A 16,965-nucleotide genomic window follows, 5' to 3' on the forward strand; every position below is an offset into this window, starting at 1 on the left:
TATATGTCTTGACCCAATAAATCACAAAATATACACCTATCAACATGTCAAAAAATTTGACCACATCTTTCCATACAACCAACTTGTCAAACCTACACCACCACCATCTCTAACCATACCCAACATGCCACAACCCCCTCATACCATCATACCTATCCTTCAACAATCACCAATCGAGTCACACCCATGAAGATGAGGATCTTTTGACTTCAAATACAATGCCAGGTAATGATACTCATACACCTAATCTTGTTACTACACCTATTGTCACTCCTAATACCTCTACAATCCCCACTACTGAAACAAACCATATTATCACAAGGTCCAAGAATAATATATTCAAGCCAAAAAGGATGTACACTGCATCAAAACATCCTCTACTTGAGAATTTGGAACCTTCAAACTTTCGTGAGGGAATGAAACACGCCCATTGGCGTAAGGCAATTGCCGATGAATTTGAAGCATTAGTAAGAAATGGCACATTCTCCCTTGTACCACCTAAGGCAAGGCAAAACATTGTTGGATGTAGATGGTTACTTCGTATCAAGAGAAATAGTGATGGTTCCATAGCTCGCTACAAGGCACGTCTTGTTGCCAAGGGTTTCACACAATGTCCTGACATTGACTTCAAGGAGACATTCGCAACAGTTGTTCGCCCATAAACAATTAAGATTATTCTTACCCTTGCAATCTCTCATCAGTGGTCCATGTACCAGCTTGATGTGAACAATGCATTCTTACAAGGAGCTCTTACTGAAGAAGTTTTCATGGACCAACTGTCAGGTATGAAAGATGCAACACACCCCAACTATGTATGTAAACTTCACAAGGCCATCTATGGCCTACATCAAGCACCAAGAGCATGGCATGACTCTCTAAAGGATTTTATTATCGCGTATGGATTCCGAACAAGCAAAAGTGATCCATCCTTGCTCATTTATCACTCGGGTGACACTAAGGCTTATTTTCTAGTCTATGTAGATGACCTGCTGCTCACCGGTAACAACTCTACATTCCTTCAAAGCTTCATCAAGGCACTATCTCAACGATTTTCGTTGAAAAATATGGGACAACCTCACTACTTTTTGGGTATTGAAATTATACCAACAAGCTCTGGAATTTTTCTTTCTCAACACCGGTACATTCGTGACCTCTTATAAAAGTTTGACATGGAGAGGGAGAAACCATCTCCCACACCACTTTCTTCCACAGTCGTGCTACAACTTCATGATGGTACATCATCCACCGATGCCATGGAGTTTCGTAGAATTATTGGTGGACTTCAATACCTTAATCTTACTCATCCAGACTTGTCATATTGCATTAATAAATTGTCCCAATTTATGAATAAACCAACCTCCCTTCACTTGCAACACTTGAAACGCATCCTTCGTTATATCAAACAAACCATTAATCATGGTCTCATGCTACAAAAAACTTCCGCAAACAACTTGTTAGCATACTCTGATGCAGATTAGGGTGGGAACAATGATGATCGCACATCTACCTCAACTTACATCATTCTCTTTGGAGGCAACCGAATTCCGTGGCTCTCAAGAAAGCAAATAACAGTTGCACGGTCATCTACTAAGGCTGAATATCATGCAGTTTCTACCACTACCACTGAGCTCATATGGCTACAAAACTTACTTCATGAGCTAAGAATACCAATACATGAACCTCCATGACTACTGTGTGATAATGTGGGTGCCACATACCTTTGTTCCAATCCTGTACTTCATTCAAGAATGAAACACATATCATTAGATTATCATTTTGTCAGGGAACAGGTTCAAACCAACAAGCTCATCGTAACATATGTGTCTACCAAGGATCAACTGGCAGACTTACTTACTAAACCACTTCCTACAACCAAGATCACTTAACTCATGTCCAAGATAAAGGTCATTGATGGAACCTTCATCTTGAGGGGGCGTAATGGACCAACATAATCAAATTGAATAATCAAGCAATAAAAGAATATTTGAATTGGTCATCAAATATTAAAGGAGAGTTATTTGATTATTATTATTAGCATTCAGAGGCATATAACTCTATCAAGCAGTAACAACTAGCTAGCAAAAGTTTTGGCTTATTTCAAATATTTCCTATTCAATTCTCACTATGTAATATATGTATATATACTGATGTATATCTATGTAAAACATTCATTCAGAAATACATTCACTTATAACATAGACTCCAAAGGGATAATTGGTTCTGACTGATTTTTGGTGATAAAAGAAGATTTTGTAGAAGATGAAGGAGTGTAATAAACTAATTTTGAAGTGGGTTTATTTTGAGAATACGGGGAAGTAGTAGTTCTCTGAGTAAAAGATGATGGAGATAATAATGCAGACTTAATCATAGGTCTGGGGAAAGAAGGAACCTGAGAAGTAAGTTTTGTAATATATGAAGGTGATCCTAAAACTATGGGTTTATTATTTGATGATAATGGAGGTCCATAATTATCTCTAGGATCACTCTGTTTCTTTTCCATTTTTATACTGAAAAAATTCTCGAGTTAAAAAATCTGGTAAAGAATTTTTAATTCCTTCAATATGTTCTATTTCAAAATTAAAAAATGATAGTGTGGCGGGGTTTTCATTACCTTTAAGTTTATTGACTAAACCAAAAGTAAACGTACAATTAGAGTCGCCACCGCACTTTTATTTGTCCAAAGGAAAGGCTAAAAAGCGAACAAAAGCCAAGTAAGAAGTTTTATCAAATCAAAAACTAATAAAAATGTCAAAATCTAGATAAGGGGGTTGGTTATGAGATGGGAAGGTTTTACGCACCCAAAACATCCTTAGTACTCTAAGGGAACCCTTTTTACAAATATGTGTTGTAGGTTGGTATTTGTGAAAATATGTGCAAAATATTGGAGGGATGAGAAGAGAATAGATTATATTTACAAGTTTTGTTGTTTGAATGGATAAACCCATTGCCTACGTACCATCACAAAGGTAGGATCAAAACCTCGTAGTTCGGGGTAAAAATCTCAAAAGATTGATGAATTGATTTGACCAAAATCCTTAAGGTCTTTTGTTATCAAAGGGAGAACACTCAACCTAAACCAACAATCCACCATGTGAGGAAAGCTTCAACATACTAGTGAGGAGTTAACCCTATAATAAGTATGGAAAACTTATAATCCAATCACTAAGGATAAGGTGAGATTTACATCAACCACTATGTTAACTCAAACCTATGACTAATGTTTATGAAAAGGTTTTAACAAGTGGCCATTGGAACCACAAAAACAACTTAAAGTGAGTTGTATTTACAAGTTAGATTTATTTACAAAATAAAGTCAAAGTTGGATTAAGATTTATTCACAATGAGTATTGATGAAAATAGTTTTGAAAAGTCAAAGGCATAAGGCCTAGGTTTCTAGTTTGAAAACAAAGTCAAAGTTTAGAAAATGATTTTTGGGCTTGGGTTAGAGTGGAGAGAAGAAGAGAAGGGCTAGTCCTAAAGCATACAAAGATAAGAGAGAAGATAAAACCCTTGGAGTTCCTTTTCTTGAAATCATAGAGATGATTCAAGATGCTCCTTTCCTTTGGACTTAGCACACAATCAAGCAATCAAACAAATTAGATTCAAGCTCCTAGGATCTCCATTTGGCTTGTCTCTCTTAACATGGCTACTCATGACAATGGTCCTTCTTACTATCTCAGGATGGAATCCCTATCACACAAGAGCAAACATCAAAAAGTTCACAACACAATAAGAGGAATGGACAAAGAATAAGTTTTGGAAAGGAAGTCCTTTAAAGTCAACTTTGAAGTTTAGCATTTTAAAGGCATGAGACCTAGTTGCTCTTCAACAAGTTTAGCATTCTAAAGGCATGAGACCTAATTGCTCTTAAACTCCTTTAAGCATAGGTGTATCCTAATTCTAAGTCATTTCTCCTTTTTGCATTGGGTTCACACAAACAAAGACAAAACAATCACAAGGCAACAATATATTTATATACAATAATAAGCTCAAATGAGCAAAAAGGAAAATGACATAAACATAAAATATGTGCTCAAGTGAGCAAAATAAAAAGCAATATGAATAAATGAGCAAGAAAGTAAATTACATTAAAGTAAAGGGCAAGAAATTAAATGTTCAAATTTAAAGTTAGTAATTAGTGAAGTTATGTTAGTTTGTCATAAGACAATGTAGCGTTATGTTAAGCAATCGTAAGTTGACTAATGTAGTAGTCACACCTATCTGAGGCCGGTCAATAAAACTATAGGCAAATAAACACAAGTTAGAGATCATGACTAGTAAGCCAAGCTCCTAAAACTTGCCATGCCAAAAGAAAAGAGAAAGGCCTTGTATGGACTTTAGGTTTTTTGCTTGTCCAAGAAGCAACCTATCTTGGACACAAAACAACTCACTTGATCTTGGATCAAGTTGAGTTTGGTTTGGATCAAAGAAGGTTAAACCTCTCATTTGTCAAGACTAACCATAAGACATTAACTCATTGGCCAAAAATAAAAAGAAATGGGATGAAGATGAAATGGATGGAAAGAGAAATAAAGTATCAAACTCAATTGATCAAATGTGAACCAAGTCATCATCAATCAATGTCAAACAGAAGAGAAATGAAGATTACAAGTCGACAAGTCAAACATAATTTTTTGGTATTTTTTGAATTAAAATAAAATGCAAAATAAAATAAACAAAACATGGTCAAACCTCAAATTTAATTCAAATCAACTTCAACAAGTCCAATTAAATTTCATATGTCTAACATGGTCAAACAAGCTTTGACAATTTTTCTCAACAATTTTTGAAATCAGAAACTATTTAAAAACAATGAAAAACAATGAAAAATAACACAATATGAATTAAAATCTCAAATAAATCTCAAATCAATTAAGAAATTGATGAGACTATTTTTCATTGACTTATCATGATCCATATATGTTAAGAAAATATTTTTGGATTTTTCAAATATCAAAAAGTATTTTAAAATGAATTAAAACTATTAAAAACCAAATAATTCACAAAAAATATTAAATGAAGTCAAAAAAAATAATTAAAAATCAAAATATGAAACTAGATTTTTCAAGAATTTTTTTGGCATTGGTCTCATATTTTTGTGACTTCAAATAAAATATTTATGAATTTTTGAAAATAAAAGGAATCAAATGGAATTAACAGAAAATAAGAAAAATAAATAAAAAAACCAGCGCCCTCAGATGGTTTCGTTAATTGACGTGGCAATGATCATGTGGCTCAGAGGCACAGATACACGATGTGCCTTGGTCAAGCGCGCTACACTTTGATTTAAAATAAGTCAACATAATGAAAGGCCATGATTAAAACGTTTCAGCAAGATCCAATGGATGGGAGGCTACCACGTGGGGATGGTGGTGGAAACCACCATCTTCTCCGGCGATCTAACTAGATCCGACCACCACACGCAGGGAAATGAAGTTTAATGAAAATGAAAATTGAGGATATCAAAATGAAGCTGAGGTGATGTACATCACCCCTGTAACCATGGATCATTCTCACAGTTTCTATTTAGAGAGAAACATGAGCTTGAAGATCATGGTACATGAACTGAAATGGCACGATTTGCAAAATTAAGACCACCACTGGCCTGCCTCATGCATGAGGACTTCAGAAAACAGCACAAACCAAAGAGATTCACATTATATTGCAAGATCTAGATCAAGAAAGTTTGGTGTTCTACCTCTGAAATGGAGCTTCAAACATCACGAATTGTCCAAGCTCTTGATCTACTTTTGATCTGGAAGTGTGATGGTGATGCTAGGTTAAGGAATTGAGCTTTGAAAATCAACTAATGATGTTGAAATTCAAGTTTGAAATTGAAAGAGAAAAATGGAAATTCATTCAGTGAGGGTTTGGTTTTCAATTCAGCAGCACTTCAGATCTCCACTTGGTTGCCATTTGAATGAGAATGCACTCCTATTTATAGTTGAAATGTGATGCAAGGCGATGCTTGGCTCGTGTGCATGAAGTTTGAATCCTCCTTGCATGGGCATGTACAGGCGCATGTGAGGCCCAAGAATGAATGGAAATCCACGTTGATACCTCATGGAAGTGAATTATACGTGCAATTGGCTTGGCATTTGCTTGCACATGAAGTTACAAAGAGAAATGCAAAAATGAAAATAAACATAAAGCTCTTCGAAACTCACACATGGAAAGTTCAAAAAATTAATGTGAGTAATGGTTGGAAAGCCCTTGAAATAAGGAACAAAAGTCATGTTCGGAAAAAATTCATTTGGAAATTGGAAATTTATGAAAACTGGATGTGAAGGTTTGGGTACAAAACATGTCTAGGTTCTCTTTGAATTTTTTTCCCAAAAGCAAGCATCTTCAAGCCCGTCTGTTTCAATGATGCAAGCCTCAAACTGAAACACCTCCAACATCAAAGTTGTATATCTTTTCAAGATAATCAATTTAGACTCAAATTTTGAATAATGTGGAGTTCTCATGAGAACGTTATGGGCACTTGAAGTTGGGCATTTTTCAAATTCAATGGCTTTGGTCCAAAGTGACCTAAAATGTTTTGTATTATAATATGTATTTATTTTAGGATTATGAAATTTTGTCCAACATAAAATTTGAAGTAGACATCTTAAAATTTCCAATTCATTTGGTCTCACATAAAAATCATAAAAAATAAGGAAGTTAGGTCTTTGGGAAGTTGACCCAAAATTAGGGTTTCAATCAAAATGACCTATAATGTTTTGAAATTAATGATGACCTTCCAAGTTTCAAATGGATTTTTAATGAACATAAAAGTTGTCCATATGGTTCTTAAGAACATTTGTGCTCTTGGGGTCATATTCATTTGACAAACACATCAAAAGTTGTATCTTAGTGATCCTCAGTTTAGTTAGATGACTTGACTGGTTAACTTTTCAAGGCCAAACTTCCAATCTTGATGAATGAATGATTGAGGAACCTCAAATAGGCTCATATATGCATAAAATTATGAATGAAAGAACTTCCCTTGATTAAATTTGATCAGAGGTTGAGGTTGCTTCATGGGCAAGGCACAGTCAATGCACAGTTGAATTAGGGTTTCCTTTGGAAACAATCCTCAAGCCCTTTGGGTTATCTTGATCAAATTGGAAAATTGAGATACTTGGGAGACATATATGATAATTAGGAACTTTTTGAACCATTGTCATGCTTTTTCTCATCTTCATCTAGCCATTGCATTGAGCTTATGAGCCTCCTAGAAGCATGGGAGCACATGATCACTTGAGCTTCAAAACAAAAAGAGTTAGTGACATATTTTTGTGCTTTTGGTTAGTAAACAAATAAGAAAAGCAATAATATGCAATACAAGCATGCCTAGTGATCTCAAACCAACTCACACAAGCCCCACCCCTAGGGTTAAAGAGCCACATATTCTATGATCCTTGAGGCAATGCATTGAGTAATGATATGATGCCATGAGGGATCTTAGGGTCAAAATTAGGGTCTTACAGATGCCCCTATTTAAGGTCATTCTAGTCGGAGATATGAAGGTTAAAATCTTCGTCTTGACGAGGTAGAATGGGCTTAAATAATAACAAAGAGACGAATTTTGATCCCTAAGAGACCACATGATGCAAATGTATGCATGCAAAATAAAATCTTCATGGTGAATAATTGCTACAAAGAAAAAGAAATCAGGAGAAACTAAAAAATCCATAGGTGTAGCACACTCACTAGGGAGACAGAGACTCTGGGGGGAAATTAGGTAAAAATGCGTGAGCAGGCCACGACTTGAAAAAACTTGCTGGGAGACACAAAGGGATTCCACGAAAATAAATCGATGGAAAGACTCGAACTGACGCAAAGATGCGTGTATTAGGGAATATGCCAATACATCAAAACTATCCACAAAGGATACATCGGATAAAAAATCCGGACTCAGACGGGAATGTCCACAAAGGACTCAGCTGAGAAAGAAACAACGAGATATTACAAGTTACTGGGTAATAAACTCAACGAGAGACATGTTATCAAAACACCAGTTACCGGGTGAGAGAACAACACACTCAGGGAGAAAGAATATCTAAGATCGGTATAAGGGTGAGAGATATCAATCATCCGAAACATCTGAGGAGGACCCAAAAGGTACATCTTGACTCAGGAAAATCTGACTCCACATGGGAAAAAAGTCATAATAGGGAGAAAAAGGAAGGAACACCAGGGATACCGGTTACTGGGCATATAATAGGTGACCAACCATGCGTGAATTAGGAACATATCCAAGACACTCATCATCCGAAAGGAGGGCTAAAAAAGCAAACTCGACTTACTGGATGGGCATTCGATTCCATAAGGAAATACGAATCTTACTCAACTAGGGAAGAAAAAGACTTCAACTGAAGAGCGCATGAGATATATTATCTATTACCTTCAGAACGTAGATAACATACTCGCATGGAAGATTATCCACAACCGGTTACTGGGTTAATAAAGGATAAATCGACCGAAAAGAAAGGACATCGGGATACCGGTTACTGGGTATAAAATGATGACCAATCAAAAGGAGAAACAATCATTACCAAACAAGGGTAAATGAAAGATGACTCGCCAGGGATAAATTGCCTAACAAGAGCAATTATCCAAGAGATATATCACCGGTTACTGGATAGAGATAACCAATAAATAGGGGATTACATTTACCGGTTACTGGGTAGAAAACCACAGAAATAGGACTTACAACTACTAGTTACTGGGTAGAAGGCCACAAGATCCACTAGGGAAAAAGATGAACAATTACTCGTTACTGAGCGATTGATCAATCTAAACCACAGGGAACCGCATGGGATAACAAGAAAGGAGTTAATCTAGGAACAAACTAGAAAGACACAACCAAACAGGACTCAACCCGATGAGGATATAACTCAGGGGAGTAATTCCATCCCGATACACAACTAGGGAGGAAACTGAAACAATAATCATCCATGAGGACATAACTCAGCGGGGAAGGAAGAAAGAAAGATAGACACTTTCTACTTACGGGGCCGACTCTATATGGAGAGATCAGACACGAGTATCTGCTTAGGGAAGAACATTTCACCAATAGCAGGAGATAACAAACAAAGATATATGACAAAGAACGCAATCATGAATATCTGAATGCTATGATTATGCATGTATATGCATGGTTTATGTATGATTAATGTTGACAAATAGACATATCTAACACAAACAGGCTCAAGAGCCACGAACGAACATCCGACATAACATCTTCACAGAGAAGGGCCAGGCCCACAGAAGAACTCATCTCTGATGGGGATGATCTAATACCAGGAGACATAGACCACCACTGGGGATAGGCAAAGTCACAGCTTCCGACTGCTGGGGATTTTCCAACAATTCTCGGGAACAGGTGGCTGAATACCAATAAGATCTATCGTAGAAGAAATTCTACTATGGATCTTATCAAGGGGTGAGGTGAAACTCCGTGGGGAACAACCACCAACTAGATACACATCAATCAAACACTCCCTTCTAACTGCTGGAGAGACATCTCTGCTAAGGGGAGAAAGAACCATTGCTCCGCTGGGGAAGGAAACAACACGTCTTCCTCAAAATCCCTCAATACTGGAAGAGATCTTCAGACTCGGAGGGGATACAAGCTTGGATTGGGCAACCCTACTAGGGATGGACTGTAAGCAACCTTTGAAGGGAACTGCCTTTGCTGAGGGAAGTGGAAACGAATCTTTCGTCAACACGCTGTAGTTAGGGATGAAAAGGGAAACAAACCCTTCACCAGCTGCTCTAGACCACTTCTTGCTGAGGAAACAACCGAAAGTTGATGAAGAGGATATAAACATGCCAGAATATGAACAAATGTCTTACCTTTTGGAGATCGTACTATCCTTGGGAGAGCACTGAAGACATTCCAACTATCCTTTCAGTCATTGTGAATGTTTATTTTGTTTAAAACAATTTATAAAATTTTATTTGTTTAAAACAATGAAATTTATCAATTAAAACATGCAAACAATTGTTAAACAGAAACAAACAAGAGTGTCAAGAATTGGATAAAGGCTCAAATTTATTTAATAGAGTGGTAGTCTACAAATGGCGAGACTCCATGGATCTTTACAAATTTGAAATTGGTGATATATATTGGAGAAAGGGCTACATTTAACATAATGACCATTTCTCCACCAACTCTGAATCCAATGTATTTGAAGCTTCAGTAGACGATGACTGAGCGAGAATCTTTGACAGAAGATAGCTATAGAACAAAGTCTTGTCAGGATGCAGTTACTTGCCAAATCCCTAATTTTTGCCTAGATTTCCCCAGGGTGAGGTACTCAATCTAGAGGGATACATATATTCATTTTTTTATGTCTCTAACTTTTGCCTGGACCGCCCTTTCGGGTTTTCAATCCACCGAGACGCTTATTTTTGCCTAAGCCGCCCTTTCGGGTTTTCAACTTAGCGAGCTATTCTATTTTTATTTTTTAGGCGAAGTATTTCTTGACTGCATCTGAATTCACAGGACGAGTGAAATCCTCCCCATCCATAGTTGTAAGCAACAAATCACCGCCTGAAAAGGCTCTCTTAACAACATATGGACCTTCATAGTTTGGAGTCCACTTGCCCCTAGAATCGGGCGCGAAAGACAAGACTTTCTTGAGCACGAGGTCACCTTCTCGCAACACACGAGGCTTGACCTTCTTATCAAAGGCTTTCTTCATCCTTTGCTGATACAACTGACCATGGCACATGGCAGTTTATCTCTTCTCTTCGATCAAATTCAATTGGTCATAACGACTTTGAATCGATTCAGCCTCAGTCAACTTGGCTTCCATCAAGACTCTCATTGATGGGATCTCAACCTCCATGGGGAGCATAGCCTCCATGCCATATACAAGAGAGAAAGGGGTTGCCCCTGTTGAAGTGCGAATAGATGTACGATAACCATGAAAAGCAAATGGAAACATCTCATGCCAATCTTTGCACGTAACAACTATCTTCTGAATAATCTTCTTGATGTTCTTGTTAGCAGCTTCAACTGCCCCATTCATCTTGGGTCTATAGGGAGAAGAATTATGATGCACGATCTTGAACTCGCTACATAGCTCTTTCATCATCTTGTTGTTCAAGTTAGATCCATTATCAGTAATGATCTTGTCTGGCACACCATATCGGCATATAAGTTGATTCTTGATAAACCTCACAACCACCTGCCTGGTCACATTTGCGTATGATGTCGTTTCTACCCACTTGGTGAAGTAATCAATAGCTATGAGAATAAAACGGTGACCGTTTGACGCCTTTGGTTCAATCATGACAATCATGTTAATTCCCCACATGGAGAGAGGCCATGGTAAGGAAATAACATTCAGAAGTGTCGGGGGAATATGAATCTTATCCGTATAAATCTGACACCTGTGGCATTTCTTCACATATTTGCAGCAGTCAGACTCCATTGTCAGTCAATAGTAGCCTGCTCTCAACATCTTCTTTGCCATAGCATGTCCATTGGAATGAGTACCAAATGAACCCTCATGGACTTCAGTCATCAACAGGTTTGCTTCATGTCTATCCACGCATCTGAGCAGAACCATGTCAAAATTCCTCTTGTAAAGCACATCACCATTGAGGTAGAAACTGCCAGATAATCTCCTCAAAGTCTTATTATCTTTAACAGATGCCCCAGGTGGGTAAATCTGACTCTGAAGAAAACACTTGATATCATAGTACCATGGCTTATCATCTTTTACTTCCTCAACTGCAAACACATGAGCTGGTCTATCCAAGCACATCACGGTAATATTGGGGACTTCATTCCAATATTTCACTACGATCATGGAAGCAAGCGTAGCAAGAGCATCTGTCATCCGATTCTCATCTCGAGGAATATGATGGAAGTCAACCTCAATAAAGAAAGTTGAAATCCTCCTCGCATAATCTCTGTATGGGATGAGGCCAGGAAGATTCATCTCCTATTCACCCTTAATCTGATTAATAACAAGGGCCGAATCACCATAAACATCAAGATGTTTGATCCTAAGATCAATACACTCTTCCAAACCCATAATACATGCCTTATACTCCGCCATATTATTCGTGCATTTGAAAGTTAGCCTTGCTGTAAAAGGAAAGTATGTGCCTTGAGGAGTAATAATCATTGCCCCAATACCATTTCCATACTGATTAACAGCACCATCGAACACCATACCCCATCGGGAACAAGGCTCTGGCCCTTCATCGAGCGTGGGCTCATCACAATCTTTCATTTTCAAATACAGAATCTCCTCATCAGGGAAGTCGTACTGCACAGACTGATAATCTTCAATTGGTTGATGTGCCAAATGGTCAGCCAAGATACTACCTTTAATAGCTTTCTGAGCTCGATACTCAATATCATACTCAGACAACAACATCTGCCAACGAGCAATTCTCCCAGTTAGAGCAGGTTTCTCAAAGATATATTTGATTGGATCCATTTTGGATATCAACCAAGTCATATGATTCAACATATACTGGCGTAAGCGCTTAGCAGCCCAAGCCAAAGCACAACATGTCTTCTCAAGCATTGAGTACCGAGACTCACAGTCAGTAAACTTCTTACTCAAGTAGTATATCGCATATTCTTTCTTTCCTGATTTATTTTGCTGACCCAGAACGCACCTCATAGAATCATCAAGCACAGTCAAGTACATAATCAATGGTCTCCCTTCAACAAGCGGAGACATAATCGGGGGCTAAGACAAATACTCTTTGATACTGTCGAAAGCTTTCTGGCAATCCTCGGTCCAATGACGCTGATCTTTCTAGATGAGCTTGAATATAGGTGCACATGTGGCAGTCATGTGGGACATAAATCTCGAAATGTAATTCAAGCGGCCAAGAAAACCTCGAACTTGCTTCTCAGTTTTAGGCGCAGGCATCTCTTGTATTGCTTTGACCTTGGCAGGATCAACTTTAATACCTCTTTCGCTGACAATAAAGCCCAATAACTTGCCGGAATGGACTCCAAATGTACACTTGTTAGGATTCAGGCGGAGTTTGTACTTCCTCAAACGCTGGAAAAGTTTCAACAAGTGTTCTACATGTTCAGATTCCGTTTTTGACTTTGCAATCATATCATAAACATACACCTCAATCTCCTTGTGCATCATATCATGAAACAAAGTAGTCATAGCGCGTTAATACGTGGCTCCGGCGTTCTTCAAACCGAAAGGCATCACTCGATAACAGAATGTTCCCCAAGGTGTGATGAATATTGTCTTCTCCATATCCTCGGGTTCCATTTTAATCTGGTTATAACCGGAAAATCCATCCATAAATGAGAAGACATTGAGTTTAGCTGTGTTGTCTACCAACATATCAATGTGTGGTAGAGGAAAATCATCTTTCGGACTAGCTTTATTCAAGTCACGGTAATCCACACACATTCGGACTTTTCCATCTTTCTTAGGCACGGGCACAATATTGGCCACCCATTGAGGATATGTAGAAGTCACCAAAAACCCCGCATCAATTTGCTTATGAACTTCTTCTTTAATCTTCACTGCCATATCAGGATGAGTTCTTCTGAGCTTCTGCTTTACAGGCACACACTCAGGCTTCAATGGAAAAACCTCCAACATCAAAGTTGTAGATATTTTAAAGATGATCAATTTAGACTCAAATTTTGCATCATTTGGATTTTTCATGAGAAAGTTATGGGCACTTGAAGTTGGGCATTTCTCAAATTCAATGCCTTTGGTCCAAAGTGACCTATAATGTTTTGTATTATCACATGTATTTATTTTAGGATTATGAAATTTTGTCCAACATAAAATTTGAATTAGACATCTTAAAATTTCCTATGCATTTGGTCTTACCTCAAAATCATAAAAAATAAGTAAGTTAGGTCCTTGGGAAGTTGACCCAAAATTAGGGTTTCAGTCAAAATGACCTATAATGTTTTGAAATGAATGATGACCTTAAAAGTTTCAAATGGATTTTTGATGAACATGAAAGTTGTTAATATGGTACTTAAGAACATTGTTTCTATTTGGGTCATCTTCATTTGACAAACACATCAAAAGTTGTATCTCAGTGATCCTCAGTTTAGTCAGATGACTTGACTGGTCAACTTTTCAAGGCCAAACTTCCAATCTTGATGAATGAATGATTGAGGAACCTAAAATAGGCTCATATATGCATAAAATAATGAATGAAATAACTTACCTTGATTGAATTTTATCATAGGTTGAGGTTGCTTCATGGGCAAGGCACAGTCAATGCACAGTTGAATTAGGGTTTCCTTGGGAAACAATCCTCAAGCCCTTTGGGTTATCTTGATCAAATTGGAAAGTTGAGATACTTGGGAGACATATATGATGATTAGGAACTTTGTGAACCATTGTCATGCTTTTTCTCATCTTCATCTAGTCGTTGCATTGAGCTTATGAGCCTCCTAGGAGCATGGGAGCACATGATCACTTGAGCTTCAAAACAAAAAGAGTTAGTGACATATTTTTGTGCTTTTGGTTAGTAAACAAATAATAAAAGCAATAATATACAATACAAGCATGCCTGGTGATCTCAAACCAAATCACACAAGCCCCACCCCTAGGGTTAAGGAGCCACACATGCTATGATCCTTGAGGCAATGCATTGAGTAATGATATGATGCCATGAGGGATCATAGGGTCAAAATTAGGGTCTTACAGATAGCAAATATTTTCATATAGCAAAAATATGTTTTGAAACCAAATTTTTAACATCTTTCTTTAAAACACTCTTAGCATCTTTGCAATATGTTTTTAATAAAAATGATTTTGAAAAAAAAATCATCTTAAAATTTGGTAATGCATAAAACAATAGCTAAAATCTCTTTCTTAATAGTACTATAATTTAATTGGGATCGACTGATGGGGTTATTCTGCAAGAGCACATAATCAATCGTAGTTTTAAAAGATATCAAACACATATGGACTAATAATCAACCATGTCGTTATCTATTGATGATATGTTTATTTAAGGTTATAAATCAAAAAATAGGGGGAAACTAAAAACTAAGAAAAATAAAATAGATCTTGGAAAATAGATCAAATAAGAGAGATCAGAATGTGGTTTCCAATGTACCTCGGGGACTCAATAAATCCTTGGCGTTTATTATATTCAAAATACTTTTCTGGAGAAAATATTAGTTTAAAAACACTAGACTCACACCGTCGTGCTATTGACCCGTGTTATATCTCAGAACCGTAAATGTCATGTTTTTGCTCCACACATACAATTTCGAAACACTTTTTGAAAACTACTAAGTCCTAACTAATGTCTAAAGCATTGTCGTTGTATTTAGAAATTAAAGATCGAATTTTGATTGGTCAAGTATTGATCTCGCACTATCGTGCTATTGACCCATACCCGAGTGTTTTGAAATCACAAATGCATAAAATAGACCAGACACCGGTCTCACACTGTTACGTTATTGATCAGTACCTGAACGACTCGAAATTACAGATGCAAAAAATTTATCGGATACTGGTCTCACACTTTCGTGTTATTGACCAGTATCTAAACATTTTCATTGTCATGCAAAACATTTTGAATATTAAATCTTAAAAACCAGAATCGAAAAAAAATAATTCAAGACTAAAGATTACGCCAATTCAATTTACCAAGTCCCGTCAGAAAAACGATCCTCACATACCAGAATCAATGGACTTAGCTAGACATAACGTGCATACAACTTGTATTATTGTTATTGGACATATAAAACGGGAACATGATAAAGATGATATAGATATGAGTTATGATTAAATTCAACAACACACACATACAAGACCAGATATATAGCTACTAGCTAATAATAAAAGCATATAAAACTTACGGGAATTGCAACAATGCGGGAAAATAAAATGCAAAAAAACTTGAATAAGGAAAAACTTCTAAATATAACAGTAAGATTAGTCTTAGACGATCCAAGTAGTTAACATAATTCTTAATACAAAGCAGTGTACTAATCCCTTAATGCGAACAATTAGTACTTTTTACGGTAAAATATATGCCTTATGAAAACCAAGAAAACTTGGATATTAAATTCTCCTAAAAACTAACTATATATAGTGTTACATATGTTGAATTGCAGTCCTAAACGTGTAGAAATTGTCTGAGGAAAATATGGAGGATTGGTGGAATACTGAGTTCTTTCTGTTACAATTTTTCAGAGGCCGAACTGCATGGTGGATGCCATGATGCTTGTGGTAGTCGCCACAAGTGCAAAGTGAGGATTCTGGTCATTTTGTACTGCATGGCGGACGCCATGGTATGTGTGACAGTCGCCACAACTCTTTGACTGAGTCTTCTTCATTCCCTTTCTCTCTCTGGTGGGCTCCATGACTGCCTAGTCATGGTTGGGGCTATGGTGAGCGTCATGTAGGTGGTCATCAGTGTATTTTTGCCATTTTTCTCTATTTTTCATCGTTTTCGTCTGGTTTCTTCATGTATCGACTACTACTTATAAAGTATCTAAAACATACATAAATTACCAGCATAATACTACAAAATGTGATAAAGTGACACTAAAACATTTGCAAATCAAGTCAAAATAAACTATGTGTTTCGGTGTTATAAAACTCTCCCACACTTGAACATTTGCTTGTCCTCAAGCAAATTCTACACATATGAAAAAGACTTTTGAAAATTATGCAGCATATAGAAATTAAGACTCATAAAAAACAATTATAATCATGTACTAATTCTAGGCTACAAACTCAATTTCAGTTAAAATTGCATAAATAGGTATTGACTTCCACACTAAGGATATAGTAGGAACATAAGTTTGCATGGTGCAGACATAAGTCTCCCTCCGATACAAACCAATCTGAGTCATGTCATCATGTTTAAGTCTAACTTACTCATCCTTCTCTCTATCATTTTTCATTCTAGTGCAATCACATTAAATCTATTATCCTTCCACACTCATAGCAAGATAATCTGTTAGTGACTATGATCTTATTAGCA

The 16,965-nt window shown here is 36.9% G+C and overlaps 1 protein-coding gene across 1 annotated transcript; it reads left to right on the forward strand.

Moving 5' to 3' along the window:
- The first annotated feature begins 218 nt into the window (after window positions 1-218).
- LOC127131399 (uncharacterized mitochondrial protein AtMg00820-like) lies at window positions 219-662 on the forward strand. The gene has a single exon (XM_051060325.1). It carries the CDS (start codon window positions 219-221, stop codon window positions 660-662), a length of 444 nt encoding a protein of 147 aa, XP_050916282.1.
- The last annotated feature ends 16,303 nt before the right edge of the window (window positions 663-16,965 follow it).

The sequence above is a fragment of the Lathyrus oleraceus genome, chromosome 3 (assembly GCF_024323335.1).
Source record: "Lathyrus oleraceus cultivar Zhongwan6 chromosome 3, CAAS_Psat_ZW6_1.0, whole genome shotgun sequence".
Taxonomy (NCBI): Eukaryota; Viridiplantae; Streptophyta; class Magnoliopsida; order Fabales; family Fabaceae; genus Lathyrus; species Lathyrus oleraceus.